Source organism: Rutilus rutilus (genome assembly GCF_951802725.1).
Source record: "Rutilus rutilus genome assembly, chromosome: 19".
In the NCBI taxonomy this organism is placed as follows: Eukaryota; Metazoa; Chordata; class Actinopteri; order Cypriniformes; family Leuciscidae; genus Rutilus; species Rutilus rutilus.
This window is the reverse complement of record NC_140232.1, coordinates 3,359,691-3,376,381: the sequence shown is the minus strand read 5'-3', so window position 1 is coordinate 3,376,381 and position 16,691 is coordinate 3,359,691. Positions and strand designations below refer to the sequence as shown.

At 39.1% G+C, this 16,691-nt stretch overlaps 1 protein-coding gene across 1 annotated transcript; it reads right to left on the bottom strand.

The window, feature by feature from the left end:
* Nucleotides 1–6,748: 6,748 nt before the first annotated feature.
* LOC311278098 (tumor necrosis factor receptor superfamily member 14-like) lies at nucleotides 6,749–13,095 on the bottom strand. The gene is made up of 7 exons (XM_084388677.1): nucleotides 12,812–13,095; nucleotides 12,394–12,519; nucleotides 12,065–12,220; nucleotides 10,983–11,070; nucleotides 10,721–10,908; nucleotides 8,102–8,138; nucleotides 6,749–7,892 (listed from the first exon to the last, which is right to left on the bottom strand). The coding sequence occupies exons 1-6, from the start codon at nucleotides 12,936–12,938 to the stop codon at nucleotides 8,125–8,127; spliced, it is 699 nt and encodes a 232-aa protein (XP_084244803.1). The 5' UTR covers nucleotides 12,939–13,095; the 3' UTR covers nucleotides 6,749–7,892; nucleotides 8,102–8,124.
* Between the last annotated feature and the right edge of the window lie 3,596 nt (nucleotides 13,096–16,691).

Here is a 16,691-nt window from a genome sequence, read left to right as displayed (position 1 = left end):
GACGCAATCGTTAGCCTATTTTTACAAAAACTGCTTCTACGGGGCCATAACGTAAGACACAAGGTAATGGAGCCTTTTATACATTTTCGTGTTTCTTTAGAAATAAATAATGGACAAATCAGATGTAAAGTTATTCGCTGTCAAAGTGACGCCAAAATGAATGGGAGTCAATGGAATGCTAACAGCAGGTGAGGGTCTGCTAATCAATGGCGGCGCCCAGGGAAGCTTCAGTGTTTTCTGAAACATTACCCCCCTGATCTATGCGGGCTTCGCGGAAGACCGCTTCAAGGGTACAAAGGGGGCGCTGCTGAGCACACTTCAGAGCGTTAAAATGCTTAATGGGACGGCCTACGGACTCGTAGACTGAGTTTATATCTCACAATTCTCACAATTCTGATAATTCACAATTCTCACAAAACTCGTAGACAGAGTTTATATCTCACAATTCTGAGAAAAGATGTCAGAATTGCGAGATATAAACTCGCAATTGCGTGTTATAAAGTCAGAATTGCGAGATATAAAGTCAGAATTGCATGAAATAAAGTCAGAATTGCGTGTTATAAAGTCAGAATTGCGTGTTATAAAGTCAGAATTGCATGAAATAAAGTCAGAATTGCGTGTTATAAAGTCAGAATTGCATGAAATAAAGTCAGAATTGCGTGTTATAAAGTCAGAATTGCATGAAATAAAGTCAGAATTGCGAGATATAAAGTCAGAATTGCATGAAATAAAGTCAGAATTGCGTGTTATAAAGTCAGAATTGCGAGATATAAAGTCAGAATTGCGTGATATAAAGTCACAATTGCGAGAAAAAAAGTCAGAATTATGACTTTATTTCACGCAATTCTGACTTTATATCTCGCAATTCTGAGAAATAAAGTCAGAATTGCGAGATGTAAACTCGCAATTGTGAGATAAAAAGTCGCAATTATCTTTTAAAATGTTTTATTTTGTGGCGGAAACAAGCTTCCATAGTTTTTCGGCAATTGTCCATCACATTTTTTTTTTTTTTTTTGTGAAACGTATAACACTGTTTTTTATGCTTTTGTTGTGAAAATAAAATAAATCAAAATAAATCTAAATCAAATCAAACAGAGCAGAGTTATAATGTACATAAACATGTCATACAGATTTACTTCTGCAGGAGTAGCCAACACACAAACACACACACACCACTCCCCACTTGTGTACGTACATACAACACATGTGCCCTAGTCATCTTCAAGTGACTTATTGTCACAGTTTACACACTGACAAAGGTTTGTACATGACAGCTCATGCAGTTTACATGTGCATCTACCCTTAACACAATTTGTTTTTTACACGAGTAGTGCACAAGTTCCAGTATGGCCTCTGGAGCTGGACGTGTAGAGATCACGGGCGTAAGACCTCAGAGCCCTTGTTTTTACTGGATATGCCTCACCATCCTCTGCCTCTACCACTAAAAAAAGTGCAAAACAATAGATCTAGGTTCTGCAGCCTTCCCCACATCACTGATTAAGGAAAAATGGTTTGCAACTTTCAGCAGGGGAAACTCATGCTCCATATATTGGTTCCACCTGTTCCCTTAACATGGGTAATAGACCAGTTTCACAGCGTTCAGGTGTCCGGCCTTGTTGATGTTAATGATACCATATTTTTGATGGTTTGGCCTGCCGAGACGCCTGCGTTAAAGTCAATGGAGCGCTGTGAAAAAGTGTTGGACCTCTGTGGAAGCTCGTTCTTGGCTGCGCTGTGATTGGTCAATCTACATTCTAGGGTGTGGCTTAGCCAAAGGCGAATTGGAAGGGTAAATTTTGCAGGGTGTTTTTATTATATAACTGTTAATACACTATATTATCTATATATTATTTGTACTACTCTTATTATTTGTACTACTCCTATACTGTTACTGCTACTACACTGCACATATCTGTATATGTTGTTCATACTGTATATCCATATCTATTCTGCTCTTATAAGGCTACTGCTAATACATTGCACATTTATATTTAATTTATATTACTGCAAACCATACTACTTTCTTAACTGTATACTACTGTCTACACTGCACTGTGTCTTATACTGCACCACCTGTCTCTATACAATATAATACCAACCTTCCTTTGCAGTTTCTTCAACTAATACTGCCTTCTCTCCTCTCCTTTGTGCTCGTTTTATCTTCGTGATATTTGTGAAATGGCTGTAGCACGCCCTATGGTAGCCAGTGTTAGCTGGTTTGACTGGTTTGTAGGTTCCTGGCTTTGTAACTTGTATGCCTGTACTGCCTCTTCTGCTATAATACTTTCTCTGCACTCAAGGTCTTTCCACAGAAACACTGATTTAATGAATGTGTCCCAACTTATGTCTGTGAAGGGAATGGTGGGTCCACTTCCCTCAAATATATGCATGCAACACTTCATGTTTTGCCATTTTTACATTTCTTCCCAGTAAACATGTGCGGGAAAAAGAGTATTGTCTGGCTCTTTTTTTATGACATTGTGTTTCCAAGCAATACAGATCAAATGTGTGAAATCAGAACGGTGTATTTATTTAAGATTACAAAGAAATGACAGGACATCGTATGACAAAAGATGGTTACATAAAATAAAAACAGTAAGAATGGATAACGTTACCTCTACATTTACATTTTGTGTCAAACTGAATATTTAGCATAAGTGGGTAAAATGATTTGACAAGTTAAATCTTTCCAGGGCGCGGCTCACGCCAGTGTGTTTACAAAGGCCCTGTCCCAAATGGCGCACTTCATGAGGACTTTCGGTCTCGTGGACTTAAATTGCGCGTGCTCGCTGAGTCTACGAGTCCGTAGGCCGTCCCATTAAGCATTTTAACGCTCTGAAGTGTGCTCAGCAGCGCCCCCTTTGTACCCTTGAAGCGGTCTTCCGCGAAGCCCGCATAGATCAGGGGGGTAATGTTTCAGAAAACACTGAAGCTTCCCCGGGCGCCGCCATTGATTAGCAGACCCTCACCTGCTGTTAGCATTCCATTGACTCCCATTCATTTTGGCGTCACTTTGACAGCGAATAACTTTACATCTGATTTGTCCATTATTTATTTCTAAAGAAACATGAAAATGTATAAAAGGCTCCATTACCTTGTGTCTTACGTTATGGCCCCGTAGAAGCAGTTTTTGTAAAAATAGGCTAACGATTGCGTCATAACCACGCGACTCTCTGCCGCACAGTATAGAGATTACCGTATGGACAGGAGGAGAAGCTTGCGCGCAATCGGGGGGACGTGGAGGCAAAATGACAAAATAATTAATCAGAATACTTAGCAAAAGTTGCTCCTGCTGCTAGCTCATGGACAGCTCCTACTCACACTCTCCGTCTCGGCAAGTTTCGGAAGGGAATGATTCAGATTTCTCTTGGCACAGTTACTAGAAGACAGACGGGTTGCTCACGTCACATCTACGTCGTCAAGCTCAGTGTGAGTCTGCGCAGTACGCTCGACCATCAGGAAGTGAGAGCTTCTAATTGACTTCACTTTTCTCCGTTGAAACCTATGGTGTCGCTGTGTCCATTTATTTTACTGTCTATGTCATAGATGCAGGCTCCACACACTTTAACTACCCAGGAATCAGGCCAATCAGACAACGGATGAGAGGAGATTTCTGCTATTAGGCCCTCTGCTATTCTCAATATATATGCTGCCACTTGGTAATATTATAAGAAAACATGGAGTTAATTTCCACTGTTATGCTGATGACACTCAATTATATATTTCATCACGACCAGATGAAAACAATAAATTATCTAAATTGACAGAGTGTGTTAAAGATATAAAATACTGGATGACATGTAATTTTCTGCTATTAAATTCAGATAAAACGGAGGTATTACTTATTGGTAAAAAAAACTGCCCACAAAACCTCTTACAATACAACTTTAATTTAATTTAATTTAGAAGGATGTCCTGTTACTTTATCCTCTACAGTAAAAGACCTGGGTGTTATACTAGATCGCAACTTGTCTTTCGAAAATCATATTTCATATGTTACAAGAACAGCCTTTTTCCACCTTAGAAACATTGCTAAGCTACGTAACATGCGATCTGTTTCTGATGCAGAAAAGTTAGTTCATGCATTCATGACCTCGAGACTAGATTACTGTAATGCTTTATTAGCTGGTTGTCCTGCATCCTCAATAAACAAGCTACAGTTAGTCCAAAATGCAGCCGCTAGAGTTCTTACTAGGTCAAGAAAATATGATCATATAACACCAATTCTATCATCTCTACATTGGTTACCTATAAAGTTCCGTATCAATTACAAAGTATTACTACTGACCTATAAAGCCCTAAATGGTTTAGCTCCCGTGTATTTAACGGAACTTCTATCGCCCTACAATCCATCACGCTCTTTAAGATCACTAAATTCGAGGCTTCTGGTCATTCCTAGGATATCTAAGTCCACTAAAGGAGGGAGGGCGTTTTCACATTTAGCTCCTAAACTCTGGAATGGCCTTCCTGATATTGTTCGAGGCTCAGATTCGCTGTCCCAGTTTAAAACTAGATTAAAGACGCATCTCTTTAGCCAAGCATTCACATAATACTTACCTTTTATACTACAGTTGAATCAGATTGAATGCATTAATATTATGAACAGCAGCTACGCTAATTTTTTCCCCATCTGCTTTTCTGTTGTTATCTCGGGACGCTAGTCCCGAGATAAATACAGATCGTCAGCTCCAGTTTGTATCCAGCCTCCCATGGAAACTACAGATGCCCCAACACCCGTGCAGAGACGACTCGACGCCTGTGAAGAGACGACTCGGCGCTTGTGAAGAGACGACTCGACGCTGGCGATATGTTTATGCCCTAAATTAATACATGATTAACTAACTGTATTTTTCTATGTACATTTCTGAAATGCACTTTCTGTAAAGCTGCTTTGAAACAATATGTATTGTGAAAAGCGCTATACAAATAAATTTGAATTGAATTGAATTGAATTTAGATTTCGCTCACGGACAATTGTTGACATGGCTGAGAAGAAAATATTACGGTTTTTATGACCTAGATGTACATTTGACCAGTTGTTACCTACAGTTTATACAAACATTAAGGTCATCGAGCAGTGGTTGATGTCTCAAACATAATAATAGCGCGGATCGCATTATGATTCATTAAATAAATAGAAAACCGAATGTCAAGGCTTTACTGAGTCATATCATATCTAAACGTAGTATGAATATTGAAACCTGTAAATTCATCTGAAACTCATGCACATTTTCATTATGTGTTAAAATTGTAATCTTAGTTCAAATGGAACATTATGTAGCCTATTATTATGTACAACTGTAGGCCTATACATCATTTAAATAAGCATGATGTATCTATTGTCTAATGCCCAGGTGGCATGCACAATGTCAAAATATAGAACTGTAAAATTAGGCTGTGTAGTTGACATGGAGATAAGACGTCGGAGCACAAAAATGTGATTTCTCCTGTCCAACAACAACCAGACCGTTATTTCCGGCGTGACGATCGAGTCTGTCCCAAAAAGGGCCCTATAGGTCTGCACTACATGACGTCACCAAAGTGTGGACTCTGAGGAAGTCCACAAGTCCGGAGTGTGCCATTTGGGACAGGGCCAAACACGTCACCAACACCGACACTTTCCCAATAAACAATAAATATAACATGTATATAACATGTTATAGACAATAAAATAAAATGTAACAAAAAAAAAAGTATGAGATGTATCGGCCCACCGGGAAAGAGCCCGGTCTGCCAGATGGCCAGTCCACCCCTGCACGTATATAACGGATGGGTAGCATCGCTGTGAGGGTACGACTACACCTCTCTCTTTACATGCTTCCACTGCGCTTGATTTTTGAGCATCATAAGATCAACTATCACATCTATGCAGATGATACTCAACTCTATTTACCACTAGATTTTGGAAATGAATCTGTTTCTTCCCTATTAGCATGTTTAAAGGATATTAGAGAATGGATGGACAAGAACTTTCTCCAATTAAATGAGAATAAAACGGAGGTTATCCTGTTTGGCTCCAAAACCCAAATTAACAAATACAGTGCTTTTTTAAACAATTCACAGTTAAAAAGTAACTCTTATGTTAAAAACCTTGGGGTCATTTTTGACTATGAGATGAAGTTTGACAAACAAATAAATTCTGTAGTTAGGGCCAGCTTTTATCAGCTAAAGTGTCTTCGTAAGTTAAAGCATATTCTGACTTTTAATGATTTAGAGATAGTAATTCATGCTCTGATATCCACAAGACTCGATTACTGCAATGCCTTATATGCTGGAATTAGCCAATCATCGATTTCACGTTTGCAGATTGTCCAAAACGCTGCAGCTCGGTTCCTTACTGGGACAAAAAAGAGGGAACATATTGCACCTATCAGGGCCTCTCTCCATTGGCTCCCTGTGAAACAGAGAATTGACTTTAAGGTTTTAACTTATGTGTTTAAAGCTCTAAATGGACTCGCCCCTAGTTATATATCTGAACTTTTAAGTTCATATTCTCCTCAGAGATCACTTAGATCGTCATCTAAGTTATTATTAAACGTCCCAAAAACCCGTCTGAAAACAAAGGGTGATAGGTCTTTCTCAGTTTACGCTCCAAAACTATGGAATACACTTCCACTGTCAATTAGAGCTTCCCCTACATTAAAAGTTTTTAAAACATCGATTAAAACGTACCTTTTTGCACAAGCATATTGAAATGCGTCTAAATGCTGTATGCATTTTTGAAATGATCATGTAATTGCACTTTTTTGTGTCGCTACTAGACTCTTTTATGTGTTTTTGATTTGAATTATTTGAAATGCTATGTTTTAATTGTATGTGCATCTGTGCTGAGATTGTAAAGCACTTTGGTCAACATTCGTGTTGTTTTAAGGTGCTATAGAAATAAACTTGACCTTGACCTTGACCTTGACACCATTGTGTATAGCGGGCCGGGAGCATCAGAACGCTGATTTTTTTGGCAGGCTTTGCCGTTTTATGAGCCTTTATCTCGCCACCACTACCTTAGACTGGTAAAAGCATAGAGTCCACCAATTCCATACCATTAAACAGTCCATAGGAAACTCTTGTGTGTTGATAGTCCAATGTGTTCACACATGTTTACAATCCAATGTCCAATAATCCAAAGTGCGAGAAAGAAGTCCTGGAAATTGGAAAGTATTCACAACAAAGTACTTTAGAATCCAAGCAGCGGTTCACATTGACTCAAATCCCGTTTTGTTTTCAGGCCCTGATCTTAGGCCATACTGATCCTTTGTTTAATAATGAGAGGCTACTTACTACATGTCATGTGATTGCTCACATGACAGGCAGAGTCTGCAGCTTCATAATATTGGTTCTTAAAGACAAACAATTTTTTTTTAAGAGTAAAATGGACAATGAAACATTTAAAACCTATTAAAACTCTGTATGAAGTGGATAGATCCTCCAATGGTGGTTAAATTAATAGTTTCCCAATGACTGTTATATGTGAAAAGATATAGGCTAAAAACCCTACCAGATGTTGTTGCTCGATTTTGTTGCTCAAAATACCCAACCTTCATGAAAAACATTAGCAAAGGAGATAGATGCAACTATCTCTACGAGTGGGGGAATAGTCTACATTTGTTCAGAAGTATGTGCACTTCTGCTCACATAGACTGTTTGCTTACAAAAATTAGACAAGGAAGAATTTGATTTAAAGTAGTGTATATGCAGAATGCCAAATATGAAAAGAAAAAAAAAATCTGTTAACAGTAACTCATTTGGTGGCAGTGTTGGGGGGGTCTTGGGTTCGGCATGGCACTGGTCCTGATGTGGAGACAATTCTGAGTAGTCTGGAAACTGTAGCTATTCCTAGCCCTTTAGGGCTTGTTGCAATCCGGATAGCTCAGCATCTATCTGGCCTCCAACAGCTGAAAACACAGTGAAGGAAAACATTACTTTTCGGCTTTGCACAACCACAAATAATGTTTTGCATTGCTTTTACACAGTCAAACCACAGAAGACTAAAATATTGTTAAATAAATCACAATTAAAATCTAATATAATGTCACTGAAGTTTCTCATCATGTACATGAGCTGATTAACTGTGTTGTATGTCAATATGAATTACTACTCTTACCCATTCTGGCTTTTTCATTGAGATCATTTCCCGTTTCCTTTTAACAGAAAACAGATAAACATACATTTTGTTATTTAAAACATCATAAAGAAATTTGTTTTCTTTTTTCTCTTTAATGTGAAAAAAGAAATAAACTTTCAATATTTGAATTCCTGTATGAACAGAAGGGAGACAAAATTATTAGTAATTTAAATCAATATTATATTACTCACTGCATCACCATCTTTTTTTTTCTAATTGTAGCAAATATATTGTGTATATGAATGATTGTCAAAAAGTATTCCAGCTCCATGACTGTATTTTTTTTTTTACTTGGCTGAATTTGCATAGAAAAAACTATTATTTGAAAAACGTCTTGCTTACTTACGAAATGGGAATGAGTATTGTGTCGCTAGACGCTATGGGGAAACTCCTTTTCTCTTATTTTTAAAGCCTAAAAGAAAAAAAAACACAGTGCCACTGCACAGTAATAACAGAGAGGCGATCTGAGCGCGCTCATTGGCTGCTCAGTGGTAACTGCACAAACTTATGGCGACAGGAAGCCCTTTGGTGCAGCCACAGAAGCATACAAAGAGCTGCTCTGACTGCCTGAAATCAGCAGAGCGCTGCATGTAAACTTTCAGAGCCCGAACAGGGTAGGGCAAGTGAAGTTGACGCTCATCTTCCGAGTCTGGCCGGAGCTCGACCAACTGTACGGCTCGAACGGAAGGCCTTTGAGTGCCCTAGGGACTGTGGATATGTCCCAAGAGCTTCTGAATTTCTTCTGAGGCACAGGGTCCAGAGTTATCTTTGGCCGGGGTCCCTGGTGCTTAGGGAGGAAAGCGTTTAGGCTGGTGTGGGTGCTGTCGATGCTCAGGCGGAGGTGGCTGGGCTATCGCTGGTGCTGGCTTGGCTGGCTGCATTGCCTTCTGGAGACTCGAAGTAGCAGAGCTGGAGCGTTTGGGCAGGAAGTGACGCATTGCCTGCAAAGACTTCGGTGCCGTGGTGAATCACTTTGCGAAGCCGGTAATGGCAGGGCCGAAGAGACCAGTGCTGGAGATTGGGGAGTCAAGGAAGGCGGTTCTGTCCATGTCCTTAATCTCGGTCAGGTTGAGCCACAACTGGCCCTCGAGGGCTGGCCATGGCTCTCCGTGGCACACAGGGCCAGGTCTGTAGCGCTGCGGAGGTCACGAAATGTGGCTGGGTCTGGTCCAGACTCTTCCATAGATCGGAGGAGCTTGGCTTGGAACACCTGGAAGACCGCCATGGTATGCTGAGCTGAACCCGCTTGACCAAGTGCTGAAGGGCTGAAGTCGTCCTGCACGGCTTTGATGTGTGCGCCACCTTGGCTTTCCATCCAATGGCAGTGGGCTGACAGATTTCCCCAGACAGGCAACGCACTCACTGTGCTCATCAGTGGGGTGCAGAGGGGCAACAACGTTGCTGTGGAAATTCGCTAAATTTACGGCAGGCAAAAACTTTTTTTTTTTTTTTTTTTTACTGGTCAATTTTGAGATTTTGGCCTATTTGTACACAAAATACACATTTAGGTCTTTATTTTACTACACTTTGTCTATTTGCATCTGTAGATTTCTCCTAAATTCAACAAAAGTTGGCGTTCTAAATCAACAGAAAGCAATGCATAAAAAAAAATTTTTTTAAGGATGTAGTGTAACGACGCCCAGTTCCAGGAATGCACTAATATTTTTTTGGTAGTACCTAAGTTGTTAACACTTCGGTAAAAATAATAATTTGTCGTTACACTACATCCTTATGCATCGCTTTCTGCCAGGACTTTTACAGGCTTTTCCCAAATCATGGAAGTGACCTCGACATCCGGGTTAGCGGTAGCATTAGCCATCAGGCAAGTGTTATTTAAATAAACTCCTGATGTACTTACAAACTTTCCAATGCCTCGTTTATGAGTACAGAACCTATTTGTACTACTGTAGAAGTTTGGTGCCATTCTGGGCATTATTAGTGGGGTAATTTACCAGATACATCATAGGATCCATTAGCGCCTGCACTAACGGCTGATATCTCTAAATAAGCTCTAACTTTAATAATGTTCGACCAAGGGAAAAAAGGCTTCTGGGGGGATGTTAGGCTCGAGGACATGGTGCAAAGGACCCTAGGTTGATTTTACGCCGAACCATCCCTTTAATATGCTCGCCGGATAGCCGCAGGGGAGGCGGTGAAATCAGCTGGAATGGCGAGAAGGCTTCTCCTGAGATCAGCGAAGAGTGTTCGTCGATTCAGTCGAATTAAACCCGATTCCTATGGAAAAATTTGTTGCTTTTATAGGCAGATGCCCACCCTGGCCCTTTCGGCAGGCTCTGCGCTCACTCGGTGGGATGCGCCGCGATTGGCTTGCGCAGACACGCTGCTTTGCCATAAGTGGTAACACTGAGCAGCCAATGAGCGCGCTCAGATTGCCGCTCTCTTATTACTGTGCAGTTACACTGCGTTTTTTATTTTAGGCTTCAAAAATCTGAAAAAATGAGTTTCCCCATAGCGTCTACTCTAGCGATGCAATACGAGTAAACGTTTCGAAAAGGAACAACTATATATATATATATATATATATATATATATATATCATACTACAAAAACATTCTGAACAAATTGAATAAAGCTTACCTGACCGATGAGATCGTTTCTTCTTTTGAACATGTTTAATTTTAAAATTGTAAAAGCACACTGTAATTATTATTATAACAGTAACTGTAACACTAAAAACAATGGCTTTTGTAGCAGGGGGATTTCCACATTCACTGTCAGACGACTGTGTTCCTGGATTTATTTCAGTAAGTCCCGAATCTTCACACCTGTGAATAATATCCAGGATCAGATGTAAAATGATGAGCAACAGCACACACCAACAGTATAAGTGAACACTTACTTTGTGTGTGGTTTACAGGATGATAAAGAGCCATCTGAATATGTGTCAGCTTTACAGTCAGCACATACTGTATCTGTGGAGCCAGTGCCTGTAAAGCAGAGGTGTAAAAAGTACTCAAAAATGTTACTCAAGTGAAAGTACAAGTACTGAGGGAAAATTTTACTCAATTAAAAGTAAAAGTATTTGGCCAGAATCGTACTTGAGTAAAAGTAAAAAAAGTACTACATTAAAATTGTACTTGAGAATTAAAGAAGTAAAAGTAACAGCAAGAATGAAAACTAGAGATTCTTGTTTAAGCTTTTAATCTCTAAAAACATGGAGTGAATGAACCACATACAAGGTTTTATCCTGCTTTAGAACTGTTTGTATTTAATTGTATTTAATTATCAAACTATAAGACTACTATCTAATGCCAGTATGCAACATGCTTTAAACAATCCACTAAACATGCTTTTACCACTAAAAGAAAAGAATTCGCTAAGGTACGGCCACGGGTGCTCTTGATCCTGTGGCTGATTTTGGACTGTGTTCGCAGCTGAATCACGTTCTTCCTCCATTCTCATCCACTGATTGACTGTTATAATTTTTCTAATTTCCAGGTCAAGGTGCTGTGCATTGTGGTAAAAGATGGTGACATGACGTCATTTCCAAAGGACCAGTGAACATGTCTGACCAATTTCATGGAATGTGGAAACGAATCTCATTCAGAATAAATAACATTTAAATTAAACTGGGCATGAGCGCAATTCAATTGGTTTGGTAATAGCAAGGGAAAATAGAATGAAGTGATCTCCAAAAAATAAGTACTTTTTGACTGTAAATAAAACTGTAAGGAGTAATTAAGTAAAAGTAAAAGTATTGATTATTAATTGTACTCAAGTAAAGTAAAAATCCCCCAAAATAAGTACAGTAATCAAGTAAAATTACTCAAGTATTTTACACCTCTGCTGTAAAGACAATGGACAATGTTTTTTTTTTTTTTTAAGGCTCTTGTTTCCTTAACTGCAACTAATGCAGCACAGATAGCAATAAACAGCATTTCATGCACTGTTCATGCATATTTATATAATGTGATCATTTACCTGCTTGTCTGATGTATTGTCCAGGTCTGCATTCAGAGTGTTGCACAGCGAATCTACAGGTGTGTTTATATGGATCAGTGCAGTAGAAACTTTCCAGTGGCTCACACACAGCATCTGACGACCGAGTGCAGGCTTTACTCACTCTTAACCCTTGGTCTAAAATAGAAATGTGTCAGCAGAAACCATATTACATTAGTTACTGTTAGGAACCCATGAACCCAAATAGCTTGCATCTCTTTAGATGCTAGATCACCTCTATTAAATTATAACAACTTTTTAATTTTCAGGGGGAAATTAAAATTTTCAAATTTAAAGGGGGAAACACTCACTTAAATCACACTCTGTACATTTAAGGCATTTTGATAAGCCGTTGGGTTCATCAATATAAGTGAATTCAGGGCATGGAGCACAAGTTGTGCTGGTATCATGTGTGCAGTGCCAATAAACACGGTTTCCTAAAAAGCAGCACATAAAATTTGGTATTAATTTTCAACAGAAATCACTTAATAATGTGATGCAAAATGCATTGTCATGGTATTCTGACTTTCTAATTTAGTTTTTTTCTCTAACCAAACAAATGCTTTTATGCAGAAGAATATAAAGCATATTATCATCGCTGAAGTAATAAGTTCACAAACTTGTAGTAAAAAAACATACTGATAAAGAATTAAAAAAATCTAAAGAGAAACTTTGAAATTATACAAATTGTGTAAACTATATGGTATAACTTTTTATTATCAGTCTTACCAGGAGCACACATTGAACAGCATTCCCCACCTATCTCATATTCAGGATGAGGACATCGACAAGAGCAAAGTTCATAGTTAAGTGGAAGAATAACAGTAATGAGAAGAGTAATCCTTAAAGTGGACATGTCACATGAATGTCCTCAGCCTTCACAGTAGCGGTGTCGTTAGCTGCATGGTCTGATGTCTTAGCTAACGGTAGGACTCAAGACAGCCGTTCAAAACTCAGATCTTGTGCAGGTTGTATTTCCCACAAGCATCTTGCAGACATATCCATTCTCTGTCAAACTAACAAAAAAAAAAGAAAGAAAAACAAGAACAAGAAATTAATCACCTCACTGTGAACTTTATTGCCAGTACATTTGGCTGTTTCTTCAAATAAAAGCACTTTTGTCTTAATTGTCTACTGTAGACCTGCATCAATCCATCATTTTTAACATTTTCCTTAAAACATCAAAAACATTTCCACCACAGTGTCATTTCCACTTAATATATGTTGCAAAATTGACATTTTTAAACATTTCGAGGAATAAAAATAAACAAATCTTTGTTTTGCTATAGGTACAGTATTCTAAATGCAGAGTCTTTAAAAAAAAATCATGTTTTTTTCATAATAAATAATAGTATGGAATAAATAAACATAATAATTCTTATTCTGTTATCATGGTATTAAGTAGGCTATATCACCAAATCAAGTTTTTATAAAACTTCACATAAGAAGCAAAAAAAGCATTTTAACAGAAGTTAAACCCTGAAATTCAATTCAATTCAATTCAAGCTTTATTTGTCATTCCATAAATAGTGTATTACTATTAACACATCGAAATTCCAGGTGCTACTCCAGATCAGTGCTTTTAAAAAATAAATAATTAATAAAATATGTAGGCTACTAATTAATAAATATGTATCAAACAAACACCCATCCCTTACATCCATTTCACTCTCTCTTTTTCTCCCTCCCACACACACGCGCGCGCAGTTCCACTTTATAAGTTAGAACTTTAGTCAAAATGTGAACGAAATTTAGAAATAACACGTATAGGACTGTAGGATAAAAGCGACTTATAAAAGATAAAGGCACACATTTATATAATTTGGTCAGTTGTCGACTGCCTTTAAAATACGGACAACAAAAGCCTATATTCATTGTGCCGTGATTATTTAGGCTATAGTTCAAAGCTCCAGCTCTGCAGGTTTTCCTTTTTAATAAAACTAAAACTAAAACTAGGCTACTTACCTTCTGATAGGCTATATATATATATATATATATATTCACGTCTGTTTCTTTCACAAAACACTGGTCAGAGAGGGTTCGTCGAAAAATCGGCCGCTGAAGTTGTTGCCAGTACCTGAGGTGTGGCTGTGGTTATCTATGCTATGTTGACAAACTGGATTTCGTCCCACTCCCTTTTACAACCTGAAGTTGGTCGTATGAATAATACTTATAATTGTGATTTTAAATGATCAATTCATATTATAAAAGGCCTATATACTTTTATATAGGCTACTAAATATATGTATATTATTTTTTATTCATAACCAGGATTAGGCCGGTGACACACTGGATGCGTGGCGTGTCCGTTTTTATTTCGGCTCCCATGTTAACAGGTTAGAGCTAGCACACTGCCTGCGTGACACGCGCGCCCGAGCTATCGCGTTCATGCTAGAAATAGAACCGACACCTATTTTTCACGCGACACGCAAGCGTGTTGGAAGCGTTTCCATGCAAAATAGAATAGGAAAATATGTTTATATGTCATTTTGACACGAATACATATTAATAAATAACATTTTGATGTTTGAAAGTCTCTAGGTTTTGACATAAATGATATAAATGTAATTTAAAAAAATAATATCGATTTTCAAATATTGCACCTGTCAATACAGAACAAAATATTCTGTAGCCTATTTTGTGTCAGTACTGCCGACATTGTCTTTGCTGCTATATTTACGTTTACTCTCTCCCCATATGTCAAATATATCACCAATGAGGCTTATCATATGTCACCTAACAGCAGCAGCGCCGCGTCAGACACGTTTCTGGTGTGCAAAGACACAGAAAACGCCACGCAGCTGACACGCAACAGAAACGCCACGCAGCTGACACGCAACAGAAACGCCACGCTCACGCCGCGCAGCCAGTGTGTCACCGGCCTTAGAAGATAGAAATAATATAAAGCAAGTCACAAAAACATCTATATAGGCTATCAAGAGCAAAACCTGAAATTACAATGGAGCAAAAAGTAGATAAAAACCAGGCTGATCTCATGAAATGGCGTATGTATGACACGCCAATTCGATTTCCATTTTTGGCGTGCTATCAACACGCATAATCGCTTTTCAGCGTGTTTATCAACGCCGTTGATATGACCTACCCCAACTCTGTCCCTAAACCTACCCGTCACTGGGGTTAATACCATGTATAGATTATAAATGTAAGATCCCTTAACTGTACTCCCACACCTAAACATACCCATTTTATGGACAATATTAAAATGTATGATCACAATAATTAACCTTACAACACAACATCGATTCACAAAATACACCAATTTTATTAGCTTGATCCAAACCTTCAGAATCCATTATTGCAAGAAAAAGATCCAAACTCAGCCCTTTATCCAGTAATCGTCATCTTGACCGTAAACGTCAAACCCCGCGCTTGTTATGAATTCAAATTCAAAAATTGCGCCCTCAAGAAGCGTTATGACAGGTTACTATGGTTACGGCAGTAATATCAAACGCTCATTGGCTCTCGCCTCGCCTGCTTCGTCACAGATTGCGTCATGCACATTCACATTTGAAATGAAGCGCGCACTGCCGCGCAGGCGGCAGCCCTCGGAGCGAACCGAACCGAAGACGGATTAACATTTTCATGGATTTGAATTAATAAGTTAAATTCTGCTCTGTTACCTCATACAAAACCACTGCCAGAGAGGACACATCGTCACGTGAACAACTTTTGGTACCGATTTTGACATTTTCTCATTAAATAAATTATTGTGATTATATTTGTCTGTCTGTTGTTTTTCTTTATAATTGTAGCCTACGTAGTTTTAAGAAATGGTTATGATTAGATGGTAGGATTAGCAAACGTCCGGGGATAATGGTACGTGTAAGATTCACGTCTGAGGCTGTTAAACTGTGACATCTACACGTTTTCCAAAGGGGACCAACATGATTATTTCACGTACATTTTGCTCCGTTTCGCTCGGACATTTAACGGCGTAGACATACACGCGGAAGATGACGGTTCGTTTCGGCGTGAACATACATGCGGATAGCTCAAAATGCGTATAAATAACACGCCACTTTTGACTTGAAAGTGGCGTGTATGTTTACGCAAAGTCATGATGTCATGTTGATAAAAACAAACAATAGGTTACTGTCGTAACCCCGGTTCTCTGAAACATCGAGTGGAGAGATCCACCTATGGGAAGGGCATCCTGTACCTGACCTCTGCAGAAGCATCCAATTGCATCAAGTCTGGCTAACAGACAGAAGCGCGCAGCCAATGCCAGGTAAGGCCACACCCCCTTACCTAAGGCATATAGCTGTCAGGCGCACTCCTCCCCCTCAGTAAGTATATTCGATTCTCGTGCGGCAAGCGGGGCAAAGCTGGTGGATCTCTCCACTCGATGTTTCAGTAACAGTAACCTATTGTTCTCTTTCATCATCTCGTTTCGAGATCCACCTATGGGAGAGACATGGACAGCTCCCCGATTGCCCAATACACTCACAGTGAGGTTCTGAAGGCCAGAGAAGGACGGTCACCTCAGAGAGGCGGTGCCTGACACGTCCCACAAACATGACCCTGCAAGGGTGACGCCACGCTAAACTGCTGTGGACAAGCAGGGGATGAAACATGCATGAGACACATA

Bases quoted from the DNA above. Each gene is read 5' to 3' on its own strand.
- LOC311278098 (XM_084388677.1), bottom strand. From the start codon at position 12,938: ATGTCCACTTTAAGGATTACTCTTCTCATTACTGTTATTCTTCCACTT. The intron at 12,520-12,811 runs GTAAGACTGATA...GCTGCTTTTTAG, and splicing joins CTGTTCAATGTGTGCTCCTG to GAAACCGTGTTTATTGGCAC. The intron at 10,909-10,982 runs GTAAGTGTTCAC...TATTATTCACAG, and splicing joins TCCTGTAAACCACACACAAA to GTGTGAAGATTCGGGACTTA.